At 46.1% G+C, this 24,530-nt stretch overlaps 1 protein-coding gene and 1 long non-coding RNA gene across 5 annotated transcripts in view; one reads left to right on the top strand and one right to left on the bottom strand.

Annotated features, from left to right (window-relative positions):
• Positions 1-24,473, top strand: part of rnf175 (ring finger protein 175) — a 31,123-nt gene extending 6,650 nt beyond the window's left edge. The window contains exons 1-9 of one of the 3 annotated variants that reach the window (XR_008062107.1): positions 1-150; positions 6,496-6,533; positions 10,033-10,174; positions 10,579-10,733; positions 13,259-13,366; positions 16,024-16,144; positions 18,201-18,334; positions 18,953-19,323; positions 22,653-22,754. The exon at positions 1-150 is cut by the window's left edge and continues 1,657 nt beyond it. Coding sequence is in view for 2 of the 3 variants with exons in the window: in XM_052459059.1 (XP_052315019.1) it covers positions 130-150; positions 6,496-6,533; positions 10,033-10,174; positions 10,579-10,733; positions 13,259-13,366; positions 16,024-16,144; positions 18,201-18,334; positions 22,653-22,754; positions 24,211-24,331 (942 nt within the window). In the remaining variant the exon portion in view is untranslated. Of the gene's footprint in view, positions 151-6,495; positions 6,534-10,032; positions 10,175-10,578; positions 10,734-13,258; positions 13,367-16,023; positions 16,145-18,200; positions 18,335-18,952; positions 19,324-22,652; positions 22,755-24,210 lie in introns of those variants that run through there. The other 2 variants (XM_052459059.1, XM_052459060.1) reach the window with 2 other exon arrangements.
• Positions 8,174-9,345, bottom strand: LOC127906623 (uncharacterized). 2 transcript variants are annotated; one of them, XR_008062109.1, is made up of 3 exons: positions 9,172-9,345; positions 8,680-8,761; positions 8,174-8,642 (listed from the first exon to the last, which is right to left on the bottom strand). It is a non-coding gene; the product is annotated as an uncharacterized LOC127906623 (long non-coding RNA). The 2 variants fall into 2 exon arrangements; XR_008062110.1 differs by lacking the exon at positions 9,172-9,345 and adding an exon at positions 8,844-8,885.
• Positions 24,474-24,530: the final 57 nt, after the last annotated feature.

The raw sequence follows: 24,530 nt of genomic DNA, 5'->3' as shown, positions 1-24,530 counted from the left end.
GAGGCTGTCTTACGTAAACTACGTAAGGTAAGTGGAATTCTTACGCTGGCAGCGCAGCTGTCAGTTTCTAAGTCGGGTTGTGTGTTTAGCGAGCCGGCTAGCTCGTTAGCTCCAATAACAACAGGAGATATGGCTGGACTTCAACCCCAGGTAACGCTTACATGGTTAGCTACTGCTTTTTTTTTACAACGGCCTGTGTTATTAGCTAGTTAGCTAAACAATTAACGTCAGCTACTGTTTATACAACCAGGTGAATTGACAGTATGCATAACGTGGTCGTAAAGCTAAATGCTAGGTAGCTAGCGGTTCCCAATGGGTCGTTGTGTTTAACCTGAAAACATCTCTAGATAGATTATTCTACTACGACAGGGTGTGTGGCAACATTATTATTATTATATTTTTTTGTAAATGCGTCTTAGATTCAGTCCTTTCTCCATACGTTTTGGTTGATAGCTGCAATAGCTAGTAATCATATGATTTTATTTATTTTGTATTTTTATTATTTTTTAGATCAACGCGAGTTAACCACCTATTGCAGACATTTGTTATCAACGCGTCATCTAGGTTAACGTTGGCTAACGTAAAGTGAGCTATGTCTCGTAAATATCACACATCTGCTTGTTTACAAGTCTAGACTACTAAACGTGTAACGTTACTATAAATGACTCCCTTCGCTAAGAAATGGGGACCAAGATGAATTTGTCCGATAGACACTCACGTTTTGCTCTGTTTGCTTCCGTTCGGTAAACGGAAGCAAACAGAACGAAATTCTCTCTTCTCTTGATGAATTTGTCTCCTCTAGACTCTCTCCTTTTCCTCTGTTTGCTTCCGTTCTCTAAACGGTTCTCCTCTCTCTCTCTCTCTTCTCTTGATTCTGACTCTCTCCCCTCTCTCTCTCTCTCTCTCCTCTCTCCCTCTCTCTCCCTCTCTCTCTCTCTCTCTCTCTTCTCTCTCTCTCTCTCTCTCTCTCTCTCTCTCTCTCTCTCTTCTCTCTCTCTTTTCATCTCAATTAAATTTGAATTGAAGTGCATTATTGACATGGGGAAACATATCTTTACATTGCCAAAGCAAGTGAAGTAAATAATAAACAAAAGTGAAATAAACAATAAAAAATTAGCAATAAACATTACCCTCACAGAAGTTCCAAAAGAATAAAGACATTACAAAAGTCATATTATGTCTATAAACAGTTTAATTACTTGTTACTTTTATTTCTTATTTCTTATCTGTATTTTTTTTAAACTGCATTGTTGTTTAGGGACTCGTAAGTAAACATTTCACTGTGAGGTCTACTACACCTGTTGTATTCAGCATTTCACTGTAAGGTCTACTACACCTGTTGTATTCAGCATTTCACTGTGAGGTCTACTACACCTGCTGTATTCAGCATTTCACTGTAAGGTCTACTACACCTGTTGTATTCAGCATTTCACTGTGAGGTCTACTACACCTGTTGTATTCAGCATTTCACTGTAATGTCTACTATACCTGTTGTATTCAGCATTTCACTGTAAGGTCTACTACACCTGTTGTATTCAGCATTTCACTGTAAGGTCTACTACACCTGTTGTATTCAGCCTTTCACTGTAAGGTCTACTACACCTGTTGTATTCAGCATTTCACTGTAAGGTCTACTACACCTGTTGTATTCAGCATTTCACTGTAAGGTCTACTACACCTGTTGTATTCAGCATTTCACTGTAAGGTCTACTACACCTGTTGTATTCAGCATTTCACTGTAAGGTCTACTACACCTGTTGTATTCAGCATTTCACTGTGAGGTCTACTATACCTGTTGTATTCAGCATTTCACTGTGAGGTCTACTACACCTGTTGTATTCAGCATTTCACTGTGAGGTCTACTACACCTGTTGTATTCAGCATTTCACTGTAAGGTCTACTACACCTGTTGTATTCAGCATTTCACTGTAAGGTCTACTACACCTGTTGTATTCAGCATTTCACTGTAAGGTCTACTACACCTGTTGTATTCAGCATTTCACTGTAAGGTCTACTACACCTGTTGTATTCAGCATTTCACTGTGAGGTTACATTTACATTTACATTTAAGTCATTTCAGCAGGTCGCTCTTATCCAGCATTTCAGCGACTTACACCTGTTATTCAGCATTTCACTGACATACACCAGTGGAACAGCCACTTTACAATAGTAATATAATAATATAATAATATATGCCATTTAGCAGATGCTTTTATCAGCGACTTACAGTCATGTGTGCATACATTCTACGTATGGGTGGTCAGCATTTCAACCCACTACCCTGGCGTTACAAGCGCCATGCTCTACCACACCTGAGTATTCAGAAGGACCAATAGTGCATCTAAATCTTTTAAGGGGGTGAGAAGGATTACTTACACCTATCCTAGGTATTCCTTAAAGAGGTGGGGTTTCAGGTGTCTCCGGAAGGTCTGATTGACACCTGCTGTCCTCAGCGTCGTGAGAGAGTTTGTTCCACCATTGGGGGGCCAGTAAGGTCTAACAGTTTTGACTCAGCATTTCACTGTAAGGTCTACTACACCTGTTGTATTCAGCATTTCACTGTGAGGTCTACTACACCTTGTTTGTAGGGCCTTCAGAGCCTGGAGGTACTGAGGTGTTGTTCCCCTCAGCATTTCACTGTGAGGCTAAGCACCATGGTCTTCAGCGGATGCGAGTCTACTCACCTGTTGTATTCAGCCAGTGGAGGTCTACGGAGGAGCGGTGATTTCACTGTGAGGTCTGGGACACCTGTTGAACACCATTTCACGGGCTGCTACACGTTCTGTATGATTTTGTAGGGTTTAATGGCACAGGCAGGAGCCCAGCCTACACCGAGTTGCAGTATTTCAGACTGGAGATGACTAGTGCCTGGATTAGGACCTCAGCATTTCCTGTGTGAGGTCTACTCACCGGATGTATTCAGCATTTCATGAGGTCCTCCTACACCTGGGTAGCCAGCATTTCACTGTAAGGTCTACTACACCTGTTGTATTCAGCATTTCACTGTAAGGTCTACTGGGCACCTGTTGTATTCAGTCATTTCACTGTGAGGTCTCTGCACCTGTTGTATTCAGACTGTCCTCTCTGGGCAGCCAGGTTGGTCAGCATTTCACTGTAAGGTCTCTACACCAGTTGTATTCAGCATTTCACTCTGGGTTACAGCCAGGTTTACATTTAAGTCATTTAGCAGGTCTCTTAGCCAGACTGTCCTCTCTGGGCAGCCAGGTTTGACATCAGTGGAACAGCCACTTTACAATAGTAATATAATAGCCAGACTGCCATTTGGGCTTTTAGCCAGGACTTTGTCTGTGTGCATACATGGTCTCTATGGGTGGCCAGACTGAACCCACTACTCTGGGCAGCCAGGTTTGTCAACTGAGCTACAGAAGGTCTCAATAGTGCATCTAAATCTTCTGGGCAGCCAGGTTTGTCTTTATCCTATCCAGGTCTCTATAGCCAGACTGCCCTCTCTGGGGTTTCAGGTGTCTCCAGGTGGTGATTGACTCCGCTGTCCTCTAGGCCAGTTTGTTCCACTCTGGGCAGCCAGGTTGGTCTGTTTTGACTGGTCTCTATAGCTGACTGTCCTCTCTGGGCAGCCAGGTTTGTCAGGCCAGAGGTCTGGATGAGCCAGACTGTCCTTGTTTGGGCAGCCAGGTTTGCCTGATCAGAGCCTGGAGTCTCTATAGCCAGACTGTCCTCTCTGGGCAGCCAGGTTTGTCTGTGAGCTTCGACCAGTCTCTATAGCCAGACTGTCCTCTCTGGGCAGCAGGTTTGTCTGAGAGAACTTGGGAAGGTCTGAACAGCCAGACTGTCCGTTCTCTGGGCAGCCAGGTTTGTCTGGAGGGAGCCCAGTCTCTATAGCCAGACTGTCCTCTCTGGGAGATGACAAGTGCCTGGTTAGGACCTGCGCCGGTCTCTATGAGCCAGACTGTACTCTCGGATGTTGTAGAGCAGAACTCCTCTCTGGCAGCCAGGTTTGTCTGTGATGACAGGTCTCTATAGCCAGACTGTCCTCTCTGGGCAGCCAGGTTTGTCTGTGACGACCGGTCTCTATAGCCAGACTGTCCTCTCTGGGCAGCCAGACTGTCCTCTCTGTCAGCCAGGTTTGTCTGTGATGACAGGTCTCTGGGCAGCCAGACTGTCCTCTCTGGGCAGCCAGGTTTGTCTGTGATGTCCGGTCTCTATAGCCAGACTGTCCTCTCTGGGCAGCCAGGTTTGTCTGTGATGACCGGTCTCTATAGCCAGACTGTCCTCTCTGGGCAGCCAGGTTTGTCTGTGACGACCGGTCTCTATAGCCAGACTGTCCTCTCTGGGCAGCCAGGTTTGTCTGTGATGACTGGTCTCTATAGCCAGACTGTCCTCTCTGGGGTGCCAGGTTTGTCTGTGACGACCGGTCTCTATAGCCAGACTGTCCTCTCTGGGCAGCCAGGTTTGTCTGTGACGACCGGTCTCTATAGCCAGACTGCCCTCTCTGGGCAGCCAGGTTTGTCTGTGACGACCGGTCTCTATAGCCAGACTGTCCTCTCTGGGCAGCCAGGTTTGTCTGTGATGACCAGTCTCTATAGCCAGACTGTCCTCTCTGGGCAGCCAGGTTTGTCTGTGCCGATCGGTCTCTATAGCCAGACTGTCCTCTCTGGGCAGCCAGGTTGGTCTGTCAGCCAGTTTCTCTATAGCCAGACTGTCCTCTCTGGGCAGCCAGGTTTGTCTGTCTGACCGGTCTCTATAGCCAGACTGTCCTCTCTGGGCAGCCAGGTTTGTCTGTGATGACCAGTCTCTATAGCCAGACTGTCCTCTCTGGGCAGCCAGGTTTGTCTGTGCCGACCGGTCTCTATAGCCAGACTGTCCTCTCTGTCAGCCAGGTTTGTCTGTGATGACAGGTCTCTATAGCCAGACTGTCCTCTCAGAGTCTGTACCTAGTCAGGTTTTTCCTCAGTTTTCTATCAGTCACAGTGGTCAGATAGTCTGCCACCAAGTACTGTCTGTTTAGAGACAAATAGCATTGAAGTTTATTTTGATTTGTTGTGGTGTCTTTCCAATAGGTGATATATTTTTGTTTTGTGATGATTTGGTTGGGCCAGATTTTCTGAATGCTGTCCTGAGGCTCTGGGGTTGGTTTGGGTTGTGATGAGCCTCAGAACCAGCTGGCTGAGTGCTGTCCTGAGGCTCTATGGGGTTGGTTTGGGTTAGTGAACTGAGCCTCAGAACCCTGGCTGAGTGCTGTCCTCAGGCTCTATGGGGTTGGTTTGGGTTAGTGAACTGAGCCTCAGAACCAGCTGGCTGAGTGTTGTCCTGAGGCAAATGGGGTTGGTTTGGGTTTTGAGCCTCAGAACCAGCTGGCTGAGTGCTTTCCTGAGGCTCTATATTTTGGTTTGGTTTTGTGAACTGATTTGCCTCAGAACCAGCTGGCTGAGTGCTGTCCTGAGGCTCTATGGCGTTGGTTTGGGTTAGTGAACTGAGCCTCAGAACCAGCTGGCTGAGTGTTGTCCTGAGGCTCTATGGGGTTGGTTTGGGTTAGTGAACTGAGCCTCAGAACCAGCTGGCTGAGTGCTGTCCTGAGGCTCTATGGGGTTGGTTTGGGTTAGTGAGCTGAGCCTCAGAACCAGCTGGCTGAGTGCTGTCCTGAGGCTCTATGGGGTTGGTTTGGGTTGGTGAGCTGAGCCTCAGAACCAGCTGGCTGAGTGCTGTCCTGAGGCTCTATGGGGTTGGTTTGGGTTAGTGAACTGAGCCTCAGAACCAGCTGGCTGAGTGCTGTCCTGAGGCTCTATGGGGTTGGTTTGGGTTGGTGAGCTGAGCCTCAGAACCAGCTGGCTGAGTGCTGTCCTGAGGCTCTATGGGGTTGGTTTGGGTTAGTGAACTGAGCCTCAGAGCCAGCTGGCTGAGTGCTGTCCTGAGGCTCTATGGGGTTGGTTTGGGTTGGTGAACTGAGCCTCAGAGCCAGCTGGCTGAGGGGACTCTTCTCTTGTTTCATCTCTTGACATTGTGGAGCTGTGTGATGGAATGTTTTGGGGTCACTTGTTTTTAGATGGTTGTAAAATGTGATGTCTCTTTGTTCTATTTGAATAAGGAGGTGGTATTGGCCCACTTCTGCTCTACGTGCTCTATCTTTCTTTGCACTTGCAATACGGTCTGCATGCAGTGTTTCGATTGGATGTTTGTCCCATTTGCTAAATTCATTATAAGTGTGGACCCCATACTTCACTGCCATATAGAGCAACTGGTTCTAGAACTGATTGGAACATTTTGAGCCAGATTCTAATTGGAATTTCGATTTGAATGTTCTTTTTAATGGCATAGAAGGATCTTCTTGCTTTGTCTCTCAGCTCATTCACAGCCCTGTGAAAGCTACCTGTGTTGCTGATACTTAGTCCTAGATATGTGTAGTTTTTGGTGAGTTCTAAAAGAACTCTCTCTCTCTATCTCTTCCCTCTCTCCTCTCTCTCTCTCTCTCTCTCCTCTCTCTCTCTCTCTCTCTTCTCTCCCCCCTCTCTCTTCTAGGGGGATCTCCTGAAAATGACTCACAGGGAGAACTGGAAGTAAGTCCTCATTTAGAACCAGTAATTGGACAGTGAGAAAGTAGAACCTGTAATTGGACAATGAGAAGGTATTTATACCCCTTGACTTATTCCACATTTTGTTGTGTTACAGCCTGAATACACAATGGATTAAATTGTTTTTTTTTTTCTCTCACCAACCCATACGTAGAATGTATGCACACATGACTGTAAGTCGCTTTGGATAAAAGCGTCTGCTAAATGGCATATATTATTATTATTATTATAATCTACACACAATACCCCATAATGACATCACAATACCCCATAATGACATCACAATACCCCATAATGACATCACAATACCCCATAATGACATCACAATACCCCATAATGACATCACAATACCCCATAATGCCATCACAATACCCCATAATGCCATCACAATACCCCATAATGCCATCACAATACCCCATAATGCCATCACAATACCCCATAATGACATCACAATACCCCATAATGACATCACAATACCCCATAATTGGGAGCGTCGCTGCACAGCTATCTTCAGGTCTCTCCAGAGATGTTCATTGGGTTCAAGTCTGGGTTCTGGCTGGGCCACTCAAGGACATTCAGAGACTTGTCCCAAAGCCACTCCTGCATTGTCTTGGCTGTGTGCTTAGGGTCACTGTCCTGTTGGAAGGTGAACCTTTGCCCCAATCTGAGGTCCTGAGCGCTCTGGAGCAGGTTTTCATCAAGGATCTCTGTACTTTGCTCTGTTCATCTTTCCCTCGATCCTGACTAGTCTCCCAGTCCCTGCCACTGAAAAACATCCCCACAGCATGATGCTGCCACCACCATGCTTCACCGTAGGGATGGTGCCAGGTTTCCTCCAGACGTGACGCTTGGCATTCAGGCCAAAGAGTTTAATCTTGGTTTCATCAGACCAGAGAATCTTGTTTCTCATGGTCTGAGTCCTTTAGGTGCCTTTTGGCAAACTCCAAGCGGGCTGTCATGTGCCTTTTACTGAGGAGTGGCTTCCGTCTGGCCACTCTACCATAAAGACCTGATTGGTGGAGTGCTGCAGAGATGGTTGTCCTTCTGGAAGGTTCTCCCATCTCCACAGAGGAACTCTGGAGCTCTGTCAGAGTGACCATCAGGTTCTTGGTCATCTCCCGATTGCTCAGTTTGGCCGGGCGGCCAGCTCTTAGGAAGAGTCTTGGTGGTTCCAAACTTCTTCCATTTAAGAATGATGGAGGCCACTGTGTTCCTGAACCTTCAATGCTGCAGAACATTTTTGATACCTTTCCCCAGATCTGTGCCTCGACACAATTCTGTCTCGGGTCTCTACGGACAGTTCCTTCGACCTCATGGGTTGGTTTTTGCTCTGACATGCACTGTCAGCTGTGGGAACTTATATATAGACAAGTACCTTGTATAGACAGGTGTGTGCCTTTACAAATCATGTCCAATCAATTGAATTTACCACAGTTGGACTCCAATCAAGTTGTAGAAACATCTCAAGGATGATCAATGGAAACTGGATGCACCTGAGCTCAACTTCGAGCCTCGTGGCAAAGGGTCTGAATACTTATGTTTTTTTTGTCATAATGGGGTATTGTGATGTCATTATGGGGTATTGTGATGTCATTATGGGGTATTGTGATGTCATTATTGGGTATTGTGATGTCATTATGGGGTATTGTGATGTCATTATTGGGTATTGTGATGTCATTATGGGGTATTGTGATGTCATTATGGGGTATTGTGTGTAGATTGATGAGGAAAAATAATAATGTTATAAATAAGGCTGTAATGTAACAAAATGTGGAATAAGTCCAGGGGTCTGAATACTGCTACCTACCTACTGTAGTGAATTCTGAATCCACTGTATGTCTCTGGTACCTACTGTAGTGAATTCTGAATCCACTGTATGTCTCTGGTACCTACTGTAGTGAATTCTGAATCCACTGTATGTCTCTGGTACCTACTGTAGTGAATTCTGAATCCACTGTATGTCTCTGGTACCTACTGTAGTGAATTCTGAATCCACTGTATGTCTCTGGTACCTACTGTAGTGAATTCTGAATCCACTGTATGTCTCTGGTACCTACTGTAGTGAATTCTGAATCCACTGTATGTCTCTGGTACCTAAGTGAATTCTGAATCCACTGTATGTCTCTGGTACCTACTGTAGTGAATTCTGAATCCACTGTATGTCTCTGGTACCTACTGTAGTGAATTCTGAATCCACTGTATGTCTCTGGTACCTACTGTACTGAATTCTGAATCCACTGTATGTCTCTGGTACCTACTGTAGTGAATTCTAAATCCACTGTTTGTCTCTGGTACCTACTGTAGTGAATTCTGAATCCACTGTATGTCTCTGGTACCTACTGTACTGAATTCTGAATCCACTGTATGTCTCTGGTACCTACTGTAGTGAATTCTAAATCCACTGTTTGTCTCTGGTACCTACTGTAGTGAATTCTAAATCCACTGTATGTCTCTGGTACCTACTGTACTGAATTCTGAATCCACTGTATGTCTCTGGTACCTACTGTACTGAATTCTAAATCCACTGTTTGTCTCTGGTACCTACTGTACTGAATTCTGAATCCACTGTATGTCTCTGGTACCTACTGCAGTGAATTCTGAATCCACTGTATGTCTCTGGTACCTACTGTAGTGAATTCTGAATCCACTGTATGTCTCTGGTACCTACTGTAGTGAATTCTGGGAGTAGTCATCTACGTCCTGGTATCTGACTATTGTTAGTGTCCCACAAGGCTAGATCTCAGAGAAGCTCATGGAAGTTATTTTTGACACTGCTCTCATTCTAGAGAGACTCATCATGGCACCTTTTTAGATCTCTCTTTCTCCCCCCCCCCCCAGAGACTCATCATGGCACCTTTTTAGATCTCTCTTTCTCCCCCCCTCCCCCAGAGACTCATCATGGCGCCTTTTTAGATCTCTCTTTCTCCCCCAGAGACTCATCATGGCACCTTTTTAGATCTCTCTTTCTCCCCCAGAGACTCATCATGGCACCTTTTTAGATCTCTCTTTCTCCCCCAGGGACTCATCATGGCACCTTTTTAGATCTCTCTTTCTCCCCCAGAGATTCATCATGGCACCTTTTTAGATCTCTCTTCCCCCAGAGATTCATCATGGCACCTTTTTAGATCTCTCTCCCCCCCCCCAGAGACTCATCATGGCACCTTTTTAGATCTCTCTTCCCCCCTCCCAGAGACTCATCATGGCACCTTTTTAGATCTCTCTTTCTCCCCCAGAGACTCATCATGGCACCTTTTTAGATCTCCCCCAGAGACTCATCATGGCACCTTTCTAGATCTCTCTTTCTCCCCCCAGAGATTCATCATGGCACCTTTCTAGATCTCTCTTTCTCCCCCAGAGACTCATCATGGCACCTTTTTAGATCTCTCTTTCTCCCCCAGAGATTCATCATGGCACCTTTCTAGATCTCTCTTCCCCCCAGAGATTCATCATGGCACCTTTTTAGATCTCTCTCCCCCCCCCCCAGAGTACAGCATGAGCGCCTGCACGTGAAGCACCGGGGCCATGAGGCCATGCATGCAGAGATGGTGCTCATCCTCATCGCTACGCTAGTGGTGGCTCAGATCGTACTGGTGCAGTGGAAGCAGCGGCACAACCGCTCATACAATGTGAGTACAGCAGCCGGCGACTGCCTGGGTGGGTTGGATCCAAAATGGTGGGTTACAGGAGCCAGACAGTGTGTATGACTGATTTACATCCACTAGAAATGTGTATGTGGTTAAAGACACACACCTGACCTCTGTCTCTTTGTGTCTATCTCGCTCTCTCCCTCCCCCTCTGTCTCCTCTCTCTCTCTCTCTCTCTCTCTCTCCTCTCTGTCTCTGTCTCTGTCTCTGTCTCTCTCTCTCCTCTCTGTCTCTCTCTCCTCTCTGTCTCTCTCTCTCTCTCCTCTCTGTCTCTCTCTCTCTCTCTGTCTCTCTCTCCCCTCTGTCCTCATCTCTCTGTCTTTCCCCCTCTCCCCCTCTGTCCTCATCTCTCTGTCTCTCTCCCTCCCCCTTCTCTCTCTCTCCAGTTGGTCACCCTGCTCCAGATGTGGGTGGTTCCTCTCTATTTCACTATAAAACTCTACTGGTGGAGGTTTCTCTCCATGTGGGGAATGTTCTCTGTCATCACCAGCTATGTCGTCTTCAGAGCGACACGCAAACCACTGTCCTGTCGGACGCCACGGTATGCTGGAGGGGGGCGGGTTAAACACTGTCCTGGAGGGGGTTAACTACTGTCCTATCAGACACCACGGTACGCTGGGGGGTTAACCACTGTCCTGTCAGACACCACGGTACACTGGAGGGGGGCGGGGGGGTTAACCACTGTCCTGTCAGACACCACGGTACGCTGGAGGGGGGGGGTTAACCACTGTCCTGTCAGACACCACGGTACACTGGAGGGGGGTTAACCACTAGGGAGAGAGGGGGGTTAACCACTTTCCTGTCAGACACCACGGTACACTGGAGGGGGGTTAACCACTGTCCTGTCAGACACCACGGTATGCTGGAGGGGGGTTAACCACTGTCCTGTCAGACACCACGGTACACTGGAGGGGGGTTAACCACTGTCCTGTCAGACACCACGGTACGCTGGAGGGGGTTAACCACTGTCCTGTCAGACACCACGGTACACTGGAGGGGGGGGGTTAACCACTGTCCTGTCAGACACCACGGTACGCTGGAGGGGGTTAACCACTGTCCTGTCAGACACCACGGTACACTGGAGGGGGTTAACCACTGTCCTGTCAGACACCACGGTACACTGGAGGGGGTTAACCACTGTCCTGGAGGGGGGTGAACCACTGTCCTGGAGGGGGTTAACCACTGTCCTGGAGGGGGTTAACCACTGTCCTGGAGGGGGGTTAACCACTGTCCTGGAGGGGGTTAACCTCAAGGGAGAGAAGTTATTTACTGTCCTGGAGGGGGGTTAACCACTAGGGAGAGAGGTTATTTACTGTCCTGGGGGTTAACCACTGTCCTGGAGGGGGTTAACCACTAGGGAGAGAGGTTATTTACTGTCCTGGGGGGTTAACCACTGTCCTGGAGGGGTTAACCACTGTCCTGGAGGGGGTTAACCACTGTCCTGGAGGGGGTTAACCACTAGGGAGAGAGGTTATTTGCTGTCCTGGAGGGGGTTAACCACTAGGGAGAGAAGTTATTTACTGTCCTGGAGGGGGTTAACCACTAGGGAGAGAGGTTATTTACTGTCCTGGAGGGTGTTAACCACTAGGGAGAGAGGTTATTTACTGTCCTGGAGGGGGTTAACCACTAGGGAGAGAAGTGATTTACTGTCCTGGAGGGGTTAACCACTAGGGAGAGAGGTTATTTACTGTCCTGGAGGGGTTAACCACTAGGGGAGAGGTTATTTACTGTCCTGGAGGGGGGTTAACCACTAGGGAGAGAGGTTATTTACTGTCCTGGAGGGGGGTTAACCACTAGGGAGAGAAGTTATTTACTGTCCTGGAGGGGGTTAACCACTAGGGAGAGAGGTTATTTACTGTCCTGGAGGGGGTTAACCACTAGGGAGAGAGGTTATTTACTGTCCTGGAGGGGGGTTAACCACTAGGGAGAGAGGTTATTTACTGTCCTGGAGGGGTTAACCACTAGGGAGAGAGGTTATTTACTGTCCTGGGGGAGGGGGGTTAACCACTAGGGAGAGAGGTTATTTACTGTCCTGGAGGGGGTTAACCACTAGGGAGAGAGGTTATTTACTGTCCTGGGGGGTTAACCACTAGGGAGAGAGGTTATTTACTGTCCTGGAGGGGGTTAACCACTAGGGAGAGAGGTTATTTACTGTCCTGGAGGGGGTTAACCACTAGGAGAGAGGTTATTTACTGTCCTGGGGGGTTAACCACTAGGAGAGAGGTTATTTACTGTCCTGGAGGGGGTTAACCACTAGGGAGAGAGGTTATTTACTGTCCTGGAGGGGGGTGTTAACCACTAGGGAGAGAAGTTATTTACTGTCCTGGAGGGGGTTAACCACTAGGGAGAGAGGTTATTTACTGTCCTGGGGGGTTAACCACTAGGAGAGAGGTTATTTACTGTCCTGGAGGGGGTTAACCACTAGGGAGAGAGGTTATTTACTGTCCTGGAGGGGGGGTTAACCACTAGGGAGAGAGGTTATTTACTGTCCTGGAGGGGGGGGGGTTAACCACTAGGGAGAGAGGTTATTTACTGTCCTGGAGGGGGTTAACCACTATGGAGAGAGGTTATTTACTGTCCTGGAGGGGGTTAACCACTAGGGAGAGAGGTTATTTACTGTCCTGGAGGGGGTTAACCACTAGAGAGAGAGAGGTTATTTACTGTCCTGGAGGGGTTAACCACTAGGGAGAGAGGTTATTTACTGTCCTGGAGGGGGTTAACCACTAGGGAGAGAGGTTATTTACTGTCCTGGAGGGGTTAACCACTAGGGAGAGAGGTTATTTACTGTCCTGGAGGGGGTTAACCACTAGGGGGGGTTAACCACTAGGGAGAGAGGTTATTTACTGTCCTGGAGGGGTTAACCACTAGGGAGAGAGGTTATTTACTGTCCTGGAGGGGGTTAACCACTAGGGGAGAGGTTATTTACTGTCCTGGAGGGGTTAACCACTAGGGAGAGAGGTTATTTACTGTCCTGGAGGGGTTAACCACTAGGGAGAGAAGTTATTTACTGTCCCGGAGGGGGTTAACCACTAGGGAGAGAGGTTATTTACTGTGTGTGTTTTTCAGGATGGTGTATAAATGGTTTCTATTGGTCTATAAGCTGAGCTACGCGGTGGGAGTGATTGGATACCTGGTCATCATGTTCACAATGTTCGGCTTCAATGTCTTCTTCAGGTGAGTGCTAGAGCGTCACGCAGACTATTCCTGACTGATTTAAAGCTTTTTGGGCTCGTTTCAGTTCGTAAAAAAAAAAACGAATCACCGATTTTCGGGTATCAAAGATTTTTTTAGATTAACATTAAATGTGCTGTTATGTGGATTGAATGCTGTAACAACACAGACTAAACCAGACCATTTACTACTGATCACTTATAAACCATCAGTTATTCACATTACTTTAATAAAATCACTATTTTAGTAGTTCTTCAGAGTAAATAAGGCTTTTTGACCTCTGAATACCTACTATCAATCTCTTAGATTATGTATTTTCAGGTAGCGATGTTGCTAGGCAACAGCTGCTCTCTGTATCGCCTCAGGATCTCACCTCAGACCGGACAAGTAGCTGCGCAATGGATTATGGTCGTTGTAGTTAATGACCACGACTTCTGCGCTATACTATGTAGAATATTGGCCTGTTGTAAACTACAACTCCCTACTACATCACACAGTTCAGGCTGTATGTGGTTTATCTCTAGAGAAACTACAACTCCCTACTACATCACACAGTTCAGGCTGTATGTGGTTTATCTCTAGAGAAACTACAACTCCCTACTACATCACACACTTCAGGCTGGATGTGGTTTATCTAGAGAAACTACAACTCCCTACTACATCACACAGTTCAGGCTGGATGTGGTTTATCTCTAGAGAAACTACAACTCCCTACTACATCACACACTTCAGGCTGGATGTGGTTTATCTCTAGAGAAACTACAACTCCCTACTACATCACACACTTCAGGCTGGATGTGGTTTATCTAGAGAAACTACAACTCCCTACTACATCACACACTTCAGGCTGGATGTGGTTTATCTCTAGAGAAACTACAACTCCCTACTACATCACACAGTTCAGGCTGGATGTGGTTTATCTAGAGAAACTACAACTCCCTACTACATCACACAGTTCAGGCTGGATGTGGTTTATCTAGAGAAACTACAACTCCCTACTACATCACACACTTCAGGCTGGATGTGGTTTATCTCTAGAGAAACTACAACTCCCTACTACATCACACACTTCAGGCTGGATGTGGTTTATCTCTAGAGAAACTACAACTCCCTACTACATCACACAGTTCAGGCTGGATGTGGTTTATCTCTAGAGAAACTACAACTCCCTACTACATCACACAGTTCAGGCTGGATGTGGTTTATCTCTAGAGAAACTACAACTCCCTACTACATCACACAGTTCAGGCTGGATGTGGTTTATCTAGAGAAACTACAACTCCCTACTACATCACACACTTCAGGCTGTATGTGGTTTATCTCTAGAGAAACTACAACTCCCTACTACATCACACACTTCAGGCTGGATGTGGTTTATCTCTAGAGAAACTACAACTCCCTACTACATCACACAGTTCAGGCTGGATGTGAGCTCACAGAAAACAACCTAATTCAAGTAATTGAACCCGATGTTGGTCAATAAGTTGTTTTAAAAAACAAAAAATAACTGACATTTCGGTTTAATCGCAAAGCACTAACATACAAAAACACACATGCACAGAGAGAGACACACACACACACACACACACACACACACACACACACACACACACACACACACACACACACACACACACACACACACACACACACACACACACACACAGACAAACTTTAAATAAACTTGATTTGGCGTGTATCCGAAACAGCACCTGACCCACCCTATTCCCTAAATAGTGACTAGAGCCCTATGGGGGCCATTTTGGATCAAAACCTATTAACGTTGTGATGTGTTGTAGGATCAAGGCTGAGGGCTCTATGGATGTGTTGTAGGATCAAGGCTGAGGGCTCTATGGATGTGTTGTAGGATCAAGGCTGAGGGCTCTATGGATGTGTTGTAGGATCAGGGCTGAGGGCTCTATGGATGTGTTATTGGGATCAAGGCTGAGGGCTCTATGGATGTGTTGTAGGATCAAGGCTGAGGGCTCTATGGATGTGTTGTAGGATCAAGGCTGAGGGCTCTATGGATGTGTTATTGGGATCAGGGCTGAGGGCTCTATGGATGTGTTATTGGGATCAGGGCTGAGGGCTCTATGGATGTGTTGTAGGATCAAGGCTGAGGGCTCTATGGATGTGTTATTGGGATCAGGGCTGAGGGCTCTATGGATGTGTTATTGGGATCAAGGCTGAGGGCTCTATGGATGTGTTTTGGGATCAAGGCTGAGGGCTCTATGGATGTGTTATTGGGATCAGGGCTGAGGGCTCTATGGATGTGTTGTAGGATCAAGGCTGAGGGCTCTATGGATGTGTTATTGGGATCAGGGCTGAGGGCTCTATGGATGTGTTATTGGGATCAGGGCTGAGGGCTCTATGGATGTGTTGTAGGATCAGGGCTGAGGGCTCTATGGATGTGTTGTAGGATCAAGGCTGAGGGCTCTATGGATGTGTTGTAGGATCAAGGCTGAGGGCTCTATGGATGTGTTGTAGGATCAGGGCTGAGGGCTCTATGGATGTGTTGTAGGATCAAGGCTGAGGGCTCTATGAATGTGTTGTAGGATCAAGGCTGAGGACTCCATGGATGTTGTGTTGTAGGATCAGGGCTGAGGACTCCATGGATGTGTTGTAGGATCAAGGCTGAGGACTCCATGGATGTGTTGTAGGATCAAGGCTGAGGACTCCATGGATGTGGGCGTTATCATGCTGTTCTATGGTCTGTACTATGGAGTGATGGGACGGGACTTTGCTGAAATCTGCTCCGACTACATGGCCTCAACTATAGGGGTGAGTACTACACGTATGCAGTGTTTCTCCTACAGTACACACACAGAGTATCTGATGATGTAAGTGTTGTTGTATGTAACATGTTGTTGTTGCAGTACTATAACATGTTGTTGTTATAACATGTTTTGTTTTGTTGTTGTACTATAACATGTTGTTGTTGCAGTACTATAACATGTTGTTGTTGTTGTACTATAACATGTTGTTGTTGTTGTACTATAACATGTTGTTGTTGTTGTAGTATAACATGTTGTTGTTGTTGTACTATAACATGTTGTTGTTGTTGTTGTTGCAGTACTATAACATGTTGTTGTTGCAGTACTATAACATGTTGTTGTTGTTGCAGTACTATAACATGTTGTTGTTGTTGTACTATAACATGCTGTTGTTGTTGCAGTACTATAACATGTTGTTGTTGTTGTATAACATGTTGTTGTTGTACTATAACATGTTGTTGTTGTTGTTGTTGTACTATAACATGCTGTTGTTGTTGTACTATAACATGTTGTTGTTGTTGTTGTTGCAGTACTATAACATGTTGTTGTTGTTGTACTATAACATGTTGTTGTTGTACTATAACATGTTGTTGTTGTTGTAGTATAACATGTTGTTGTTGTTGTACTATAACATGTTGTTGTTGTTGTAGTATAACATGTTGTTGTTGTTGTAGTATAACATGTTGTTGTTGTTGTACTATAACATGTTGTTGTTGCAGTACTATAACATGTTGTTGTTGTTGTATAACATGTTGTTGTTGTTGTTGTACTATAACATGTTGTTGTTGTTGTACTATAACATGTTGTTGTTGTTGTACTATAACATGTTGTTGTTGTTGTTGTTGCAGTACTATAACATGTTGTTGTTGTTGTACTATAACATGTTGTTGTTGTTGTACTATAACATGTTGTTGTTGTTGTAGTATAACATGTTGTTGTTGTTGTACTATAACATGTTGTTGTTGTTGTTGCAGTACTATAACATGTTGTTGTTGTTGTACTATAACATGTTGTTGTTGTACTATAACATGTTGTTGTTGCAGTACTATAACATGTTGTTGTTGTTGTACTATAACATGTTGTTGTTGTTGTACTATAACATGTTGTTGTTGCAGTACTATAACATGTTGTTGTTGTTGTACTATAACATGTTGTTGTTGCAGTACTATAACATGTTGTTGTTGTTGTTGTATAACATGTTGTTGTTGTTGTTGTACTATAACATGTTGTTGTTGTTGTTGTTGTACTATAACATGTTGTTGATGCTGTACTATAACATGTTGTTGTTGTTGTACTATAACATGTTGTTGTTGTTGTTGTATAACATGTTGTTGTTGTTGTTGTACTATAACATGTTGTTGTTGTTGTTGTATAACGTGTTGTTGTTGTTGCAGTACTATAACATGTTGTTGTTGTTGTACTATAACATGCTGTTGTTGCAGTACTATAACGTGTTGTTGTTGTTGCAGTACTATAACGTGTTGTTGTTGTTGCAGTACTATAACATGTTGTTGTTGTAGTACTATAACATGTTGTTGTTGCTGTACTATAACATGTTGTTGTTGTTGCAGTACTATAACATGTTGTTGTTGTAGTACTATAACATGCTGTTGTTGCAGTACTATAACATGTTGTTGTTGCAGTACTATAACGTGTTGTTGTTGTTGCAGTACTATAACATGTTGTTGTTGCAGTACTATAACATGTTGTTGTTGTAGTACTATAACATGTTGTTGTTGTTGTTGTAGTACTATAACATGTTGTTGTTGTTGTAGTACTATAACATGTTGTTGTTGTTGTTGTTGTAGTATAACATGTTGTTGTTGTTGTTGTTGTAGTATAACATGTTGTTGTTGTTGTTGCAGTACTATAACATGTTGTTGTTGTTGTAGTACTATAACATGTTGTTGTTGTTGTTGTAGTATAACATGTTGTTGCAGTACTATAACATGTTGTTGTTGTTGTAGTATAACATGTTGTTGTTGTAGTATAACTTGTTGTTGTTGTAGTACTATAACATGTTGTTGTTTTTGTTGTTGTAGTATAACATGCTGTTGTTTCAGTACTATAACCTGGGAGGAATGCCGTCCAGGAGCCTGACAGATGATATCTGTGCGGTGTGTGGTCAGAAGATCCTCGTAGACGTGGATGAGGAGGGGATTATAGAAGATACCTACCAACTCTCCTGTAACCACATGTATCCTATCCACTAGGCTTGGGCAGTATACCATATATTCACATGTATCCTATCCACTAGGCTTGGGCAGTATACCATATATTCACATGTATCCTATCCACTAGGCTTGGGCAGTATACCATATATTCACATGTATCCTATCCACTAGGCTTGGGCAGTATACCATATATTCACATGTATCCTATCCACTAGGCTTGGGCAGTATACCATATATTCCGTGTCCTGGGGGATTTGGAAAAAGCTGGGAGTGTTTTTCAATACTGTCAATGCCATTGAAACTAATTATTTGAAGATTTTCAATACTTTTAAATATTTTGTAAATCTTTTTTTTTTCGTGCAATACCTTAGGAGATATAGCCGATTGCGTTCTTCGTTTCACCTGTCACATTATTTTTTAAATTATGAAACGTCCCCAGAACAGTTGAGCCAGTCACGTGTTAGTTTTGTAAATAGCACAATGCTAGAAAGCAGGAGCAGGTGAATCCACAGTGTTCTGTATCTATGGGAGAGTCTCTGTTGTACGGCGCACATGAGGTGATGAAGTTACACTTGTATGTAATTCACTACTAAATGTAAATCACTACTAATTGTAATTCACTACTAAATGTTGGCCCTCAGATATCTTCTCATGGCTTTCTGCCAGAAGTCAAAGAGCTCTGGATGAGTTCTGTACAGCTGCCATGTTTTCCCTGTGCTTCCTGCTAGCGTTTGTTTCTTCTCTGTTCTCCCATCTGCTCTGTGTACACATGCAGCTCTTCCTTCAATTTGTTTATTTTTTGTTTTCGCTCGTTAGCATTTAGCTAACAGCGTCTGTGATATCCTATTAGTTTGTGCTAATTTTGTTAGCATTCTGGCATTAGAAGCCCAATGGGATTTTCTTGCGTTTCTAGCGCCCCCTTGTGTGCTATGCCGGTAATACTGTGGATACCGCCCAAGCCTACTATCCTCACTGCACTGTTTGGATTATAGAAGATCAGCTCTCCTATCATGTATGTTATGTCACACTCCCTCCTCTATCTCCATACTCCTCCTCTCTCTTTCCCCTCCTTTCTCTTTCCCCTCCTCTCTACTCCTCCCTCTCCTCTCTCTATACTCTCTCCTCTCTCTTTCCCCTCCTCTCTACTCCTCCCTCTCCTCTCTCTATACTCCCCCTTTCTCTTTCCCCTCCTCTCTACTTCTCCCCTCCCTTCTCTCTATACTCTCTCCTCTCTCTTTCCCCTCCTCTCTACTTCTCCTCCCTCTCCTCTCTCTATACTCCCCCTCTCTCTTTCCCCTCCTCTCTACTTCTCCCCTCCCCTCTCTCTATACTCTCTCCTCTCTCTTTCCCCTCCTCTCTACTTCTCCTCCCTCTCCTCTCTCTATACTCCCCCTCTCTCTTTCCCCTCCTCTCTACTTCTCCCCTCCCCTCTCTCTATACTCTCTCCTCTCTCTTTCCCCTCCTCTCTACTTCTCCCCTCTCTCTACTTCTCCCCTCTCTCTATACTCTCTCCTCTCTCTTTCCCCTCCTCTCTACTTCTCCTCCCTCTCCTCTCTCTATACTCCCCCTCTCTCTTTCCCCTCCTCTCTACTTCTCTCCTCTCTCTATACTCTCTCCTCTCTCTTTCCCCTTCTCTCTACTTCTCTACTTCTCTTTCCCCTCCTCTCTCTATACTCCCCCTCTCTCTTTCCCCTCCTCTCTACTTCTCCCCTCCCTCTCTCTATACTCTCTCCTCTCTCTTTCCCCTCCTCTCTACTTCTCCTCCCTCTCTCTCTCTCTATACTCCCCCTCTCTCTTTCCCCTCCTCTCTACTTCTCCCTCCCCTCCTCTCTCTACTCTCTCCTCTCTCTTTCCCCTCCTCTCTACTTCTCCTCCCCTCTCTCTCTATACTCCCCTCTCTCTTTCCCCTCCTCTCTACTTCTCCTCCCTCCCTCTCTCTATACTCTCCCCTCTCTCTTTCCCCTCCTCTCTACTTCTCCTTCCTCTCCTCTCTCTATACTCCCTCCTCTCTCTTTCCCCTCCTCCTACTTCTCCTTCCTCTCCTCTCTATACTTCTCCTCTCTCTTTCCCCTCCTCTATACTTCTCCCCTCTCTCTCTATTCCCCTCTCTTTCCCTACTTCTCTTCTCCCTCTCCTCTCTCTATACTCCCCCTCTCTTTCCCCCTCTCTCTTTCCCCTCCCCTCTCTCTATACTCTCTCCTCTCTCTCTTACATGTTATTCCTCCCTCTCTCTCTTTCCCCTCCTCTCTACTTCTCCCCTCTCTCTCTCTTTCCCCTCCTCTCTACTTCTCCTCCCTCTCCTCTCTCTATACTCCCCCTCTCTCTTTCCCCTCCTCTCTACTTCTCCCTCCCTTCTCTCTATACTCTCTCCCCTCTCTCTTTCCCCTCCTCTCTACTTCTCCTCCTCTCCTCTCTCTATACTCCCCTCTCTCTTTCCCCTCCTCTCTACTTCTCCCCTCCCCTCTCTCTATACTCTCTCCTCTCTCTTTCCCCTCCTCTCTACTTCTCCTCCCTCTCCTCTCTCTATACTCCCCCCTCTCTTTCCCCTCCTCTCTACTTCTCCCCTCCCTCTCTCTATACTCTCTCTCTCTCTTCCTCCTCTCTTCTCCTCTCTCTACTTCTCCCCTCTCTCTATACTCTCTCCTCTCTCTTTCCCCTCCTCTCTACTTCTCCTCCCTCTCTCTCTCTATACTCCCCCTCTCTCTTTCCCCTCCTCTCTACTTCTCCCCTCCCCTCTCTCTATACTCTCTCCTAATTCTCTCTTTCCCCTTCTCTCTACTTCTCCTCCCTCTCCTCTCTCTATACTCCCCCTCTCTCTTTCCCCTCCTCTCTACTTCTCCTCCCTCTCCTCTCTCTATACTCCCCCTCTCTCTTCCCCCTCCTCTCTACTTCTCCCCTCCCCTCTCTCTATACTCTCTCCTCTCTCTTTCCCCTCCTCTCTACTTCTCCTCCCTCTCCTCTCTCTATACTCCCCCTCTCTCTTTCCCCTCCTCTCTACTTCTCCCCTCCCTCTCTCTATACTCTCTACTTCTCCTTCCTCTCCTCCTCTCTATACTCCCTCCTCTCTCTTTCCCCTCCTCTCTACTTCTCCCCTCTCTCTATACTCTCTCCTCTCTCTTTCCCCTCCTCTCTACTTCTCCTCCCTCTCCTCTCTCTATACTCCCCCTCTCTCTTTCCCCTCCTCTCTACTTCTCCCCTCCCCTCTCTCTATACTCTCTCCTCTCTCTTTCCCCTCCTCTCTACTTCTCCTCCCTCTCCTCTCTCTATACTCCCCTCTCTCTTTCCCCTCCTCTCTACTTCTCCCCTCTCCTCTCTCTTTCCCCTCCTCTCTACTTCTCCTCCCTCTCCTCTCTCTATACTCCCCCTCTCTCTTTCCCCTCCTCTCTACTTCTCCCCTCCCCTCTCTATACTCTCTCCTCTCTCTTTCCCCTCCTCTCTACTTCTCCTCCCTCTCCTCTCTCTATACTCCCTCCTCTCTCTTTCCCCTCCTCTCTACTTCTCCCCTCTCTCTATACTCTCTCCTCTCTCTTTCCCCTCCTCTCTACTTCTCCTCCCTCTCCTCTCTCTATACTCCCCCTCTCTCTTTCCCCTCCTCTCTACTTCTCCCCTCCCCTCTCTCTATACTCTCTCCTCTCTCTTTCCCCTCCTCTCTACTTCTCCTCCTCTCCTCTCTCTCTATACTCCCCCTCTCTCTTTCCCCTCCTCTCTACTTCTCCCCTCTCTCTATACTCTCTCCTCTCTCTTTCACCCTCCTCTCTATTTCTCCCCTCTCTCTATACTCTCTCCTCTCTCTTTCCCCTCCTCTCTACTTCTCCTCCCCCTCCTCTCTCTCTATACTCCCCCTCTCTCTTTCCCCTCCTCTCTACTTCTCCCCTCCCCTCTCTCTATACTCTCTCCTCTCGCTTTCCCCTCCTCTCTACTTCTCCTCCCTCTCTCTATACTCCCTCCTCTCTCTTTCCCCTCCTCTCTACTTCTCCCCTCCCCTCTCTCTATACTCTCTCCTCTCTCTTTCTCCTCTCTCTTTCCCCTCCTCTCTACTTCTCCTCTCTCTATACTCCCCCTCTCTCTTTCCCCTCCTCTCTACTTCTCCCCTCTCTCTATACTCTCTCCTCTCTCTTTCTCCTCCTCTCTACTTCTCCTCCCTCTCCTCTCTCTATACTCCCTCCTCTCTCTTTCCCCTCCTCTCTACTTCTCCCCTTCCCTCTCTCTATACTCTCTCCTCTCTCTTTCCCCTCCTCTCTACTTCTCCCCTCTCTCTACTTCTCCCCTTCCCTCTCTCTCTCTAATCATTTTACGCTAGTCTTGTTGTTGTGGATTCTTTAACGCCAACTCTGCCTCCAGATTCCACGAGTTCTGTATCCGTGGCTGGTGCATTGTGGGTAAGAAGCAGACGTGTCCGTACTGCAACGAGAAGGTCGACTTGAAGAGGATGATGAACAATCCGTATCCTTTCATTGGCTCGACGAGAGCCACAGAACACCGGGATTGGCTGAATCTGAGAGCATATCTTACACACACACACTTATTCTTATTGGTCTTTGAAATTGTTGCATGTTGTGTTTTTTTTATATTTTTGTTCAGTATAATTGTAAAAATAAATAAAAATTCTGTAAAACATGTATAAAACTATAATTTTGATCTGATAGATGGTCAGTGGTTGTTTATAATAATTGTAAATTATTGTTGTAACCATGTTTGGAGGCTTTACAGTGTTTCTTTGTTTACAAACAATGGACGTTATCTAACGAGCCTGGTCTACATAACCAGCAAGGACGTTATCTAACGAGCCTGGTCTACATAACCAGCAAGGGCGTTATCTAACGAGCCTGGTCTACATAACCAGCAAGGACGTTATCTAACGAGCCTGGTCTACATAACCAGCAATAGCGTTATCTAACGAGCCTGGTCTACATAACCAGCAAGGGCGTTATCTAACGAGCCTGGTCTACATAACCAGCAAGGGCGTTATCTAACGAGCCTGGTCTACATAACCAGCAAGGGCGTTATCTAACGAGCCTGGTCTACATAACCAGCAAGGGCGTTATCTAACGAGCCTGGTCTATATAACCAGCAAGGGCGTTATCTAACGAGCCTGGTCTATATAACCAGCAATGACATTATCTAACGAGCCTGGTCTACATAACCAGCAAGGGCGTTATCTAACGAGCCTGGTCTACATAACCAGCAAGGGCGTTATCTAACGAGCCTGGTCTATATAACCAGCAATGACGTTATCTAACGAGCCTGGTCTACATAACCAGCAAGGACGTTATCTAACGAGCCTGGTCTACATAACCAGCAAGGACGTTATCTAACGAGCCTGGTCTACATAACCAGCAATTGCGTTATCTAACGAGCCTGGTCTACATAACCAGCAATGACGTTATCTAACGAGCCTGGTCTACATAACCAGCAAGGACGTTATCTAACGAGCCTGGTCTACATAACCAGCAAGGACGTTATCTAACGAGCCTGGTCTACATAACCAGCAAGGACGTTATCTAACGAGCCTGGTCTACATAACCAGCAAGGACGTTATCTAACGAGCCTGGTCTACATAACCAGCAATAGCGTTATCTAACGAGCCTGGTCTACATAACCAGCAATGGCGTTATCTAACGAGCCTGGTCTACATAACCAGCAATGACGTTATCTAACGAGCCTGGTCTATATAACCAGCAATGACATTATCTAACGAGCCTGGTCTACATAACCAGCAAGGACGTTATCTAACGAGCCTGGTCTACATAACCAGCAATCCTTTTTAGTCTCATGTGCGACCAGAGCCCTGTTTATAAGCTGTATTCTTCAAGAATCAATCACTGTATATAATTAATTTGGAATTCCACAAATGGATGTACCAATTGCTCCTTAACGCCTACTCCCCCTCCTCCCCCAGATGGGAGAGAACACATGTCCTTTATGGGCAGCTCTTGGATTGGCTGAGATATCTTGTTGCCTGGCAACCCATAATCATCGGAATAGTCCACGGAATCAACTTCACCCTGGGGCTGGAGTAGTAGAACTCTGGGATGATGATCGCCTTGCAGAACTCCCTCCCCGGAACTCCCTCCCGGAGCTCCCTCCCCGGAACTCCCTCTCGGAACTCCCTCCCCGGAACTCACTCCCCGGAACTCCCTCTCGGAACTCACTCCCCGGAACTCCCTCTCGGAACTCCCTCCCCGGAACTCCCTCCCCGGAACTCCCTCCCGGAACTCA

This window comes from Oncorhynchus keta, chromosome 13, assembly GCF_023373465.1.
Source record: "Oncorhynchus keta strain PuntledgeMale-10-30-2019 chromosome 13, Oket_V2, whole genome shotgun sequence".
NCBI classification, from domain to species: domain Eukaryota; kingdom Metazoa; phylum Chordata; class Actinopteri; order Salmoniformes; family Salmonidae; genus Oncorhynchus; species Oncorhynchus keta.
This window is presented reverse-complemented; position numbering and strand designations above follow the sequence as displayed.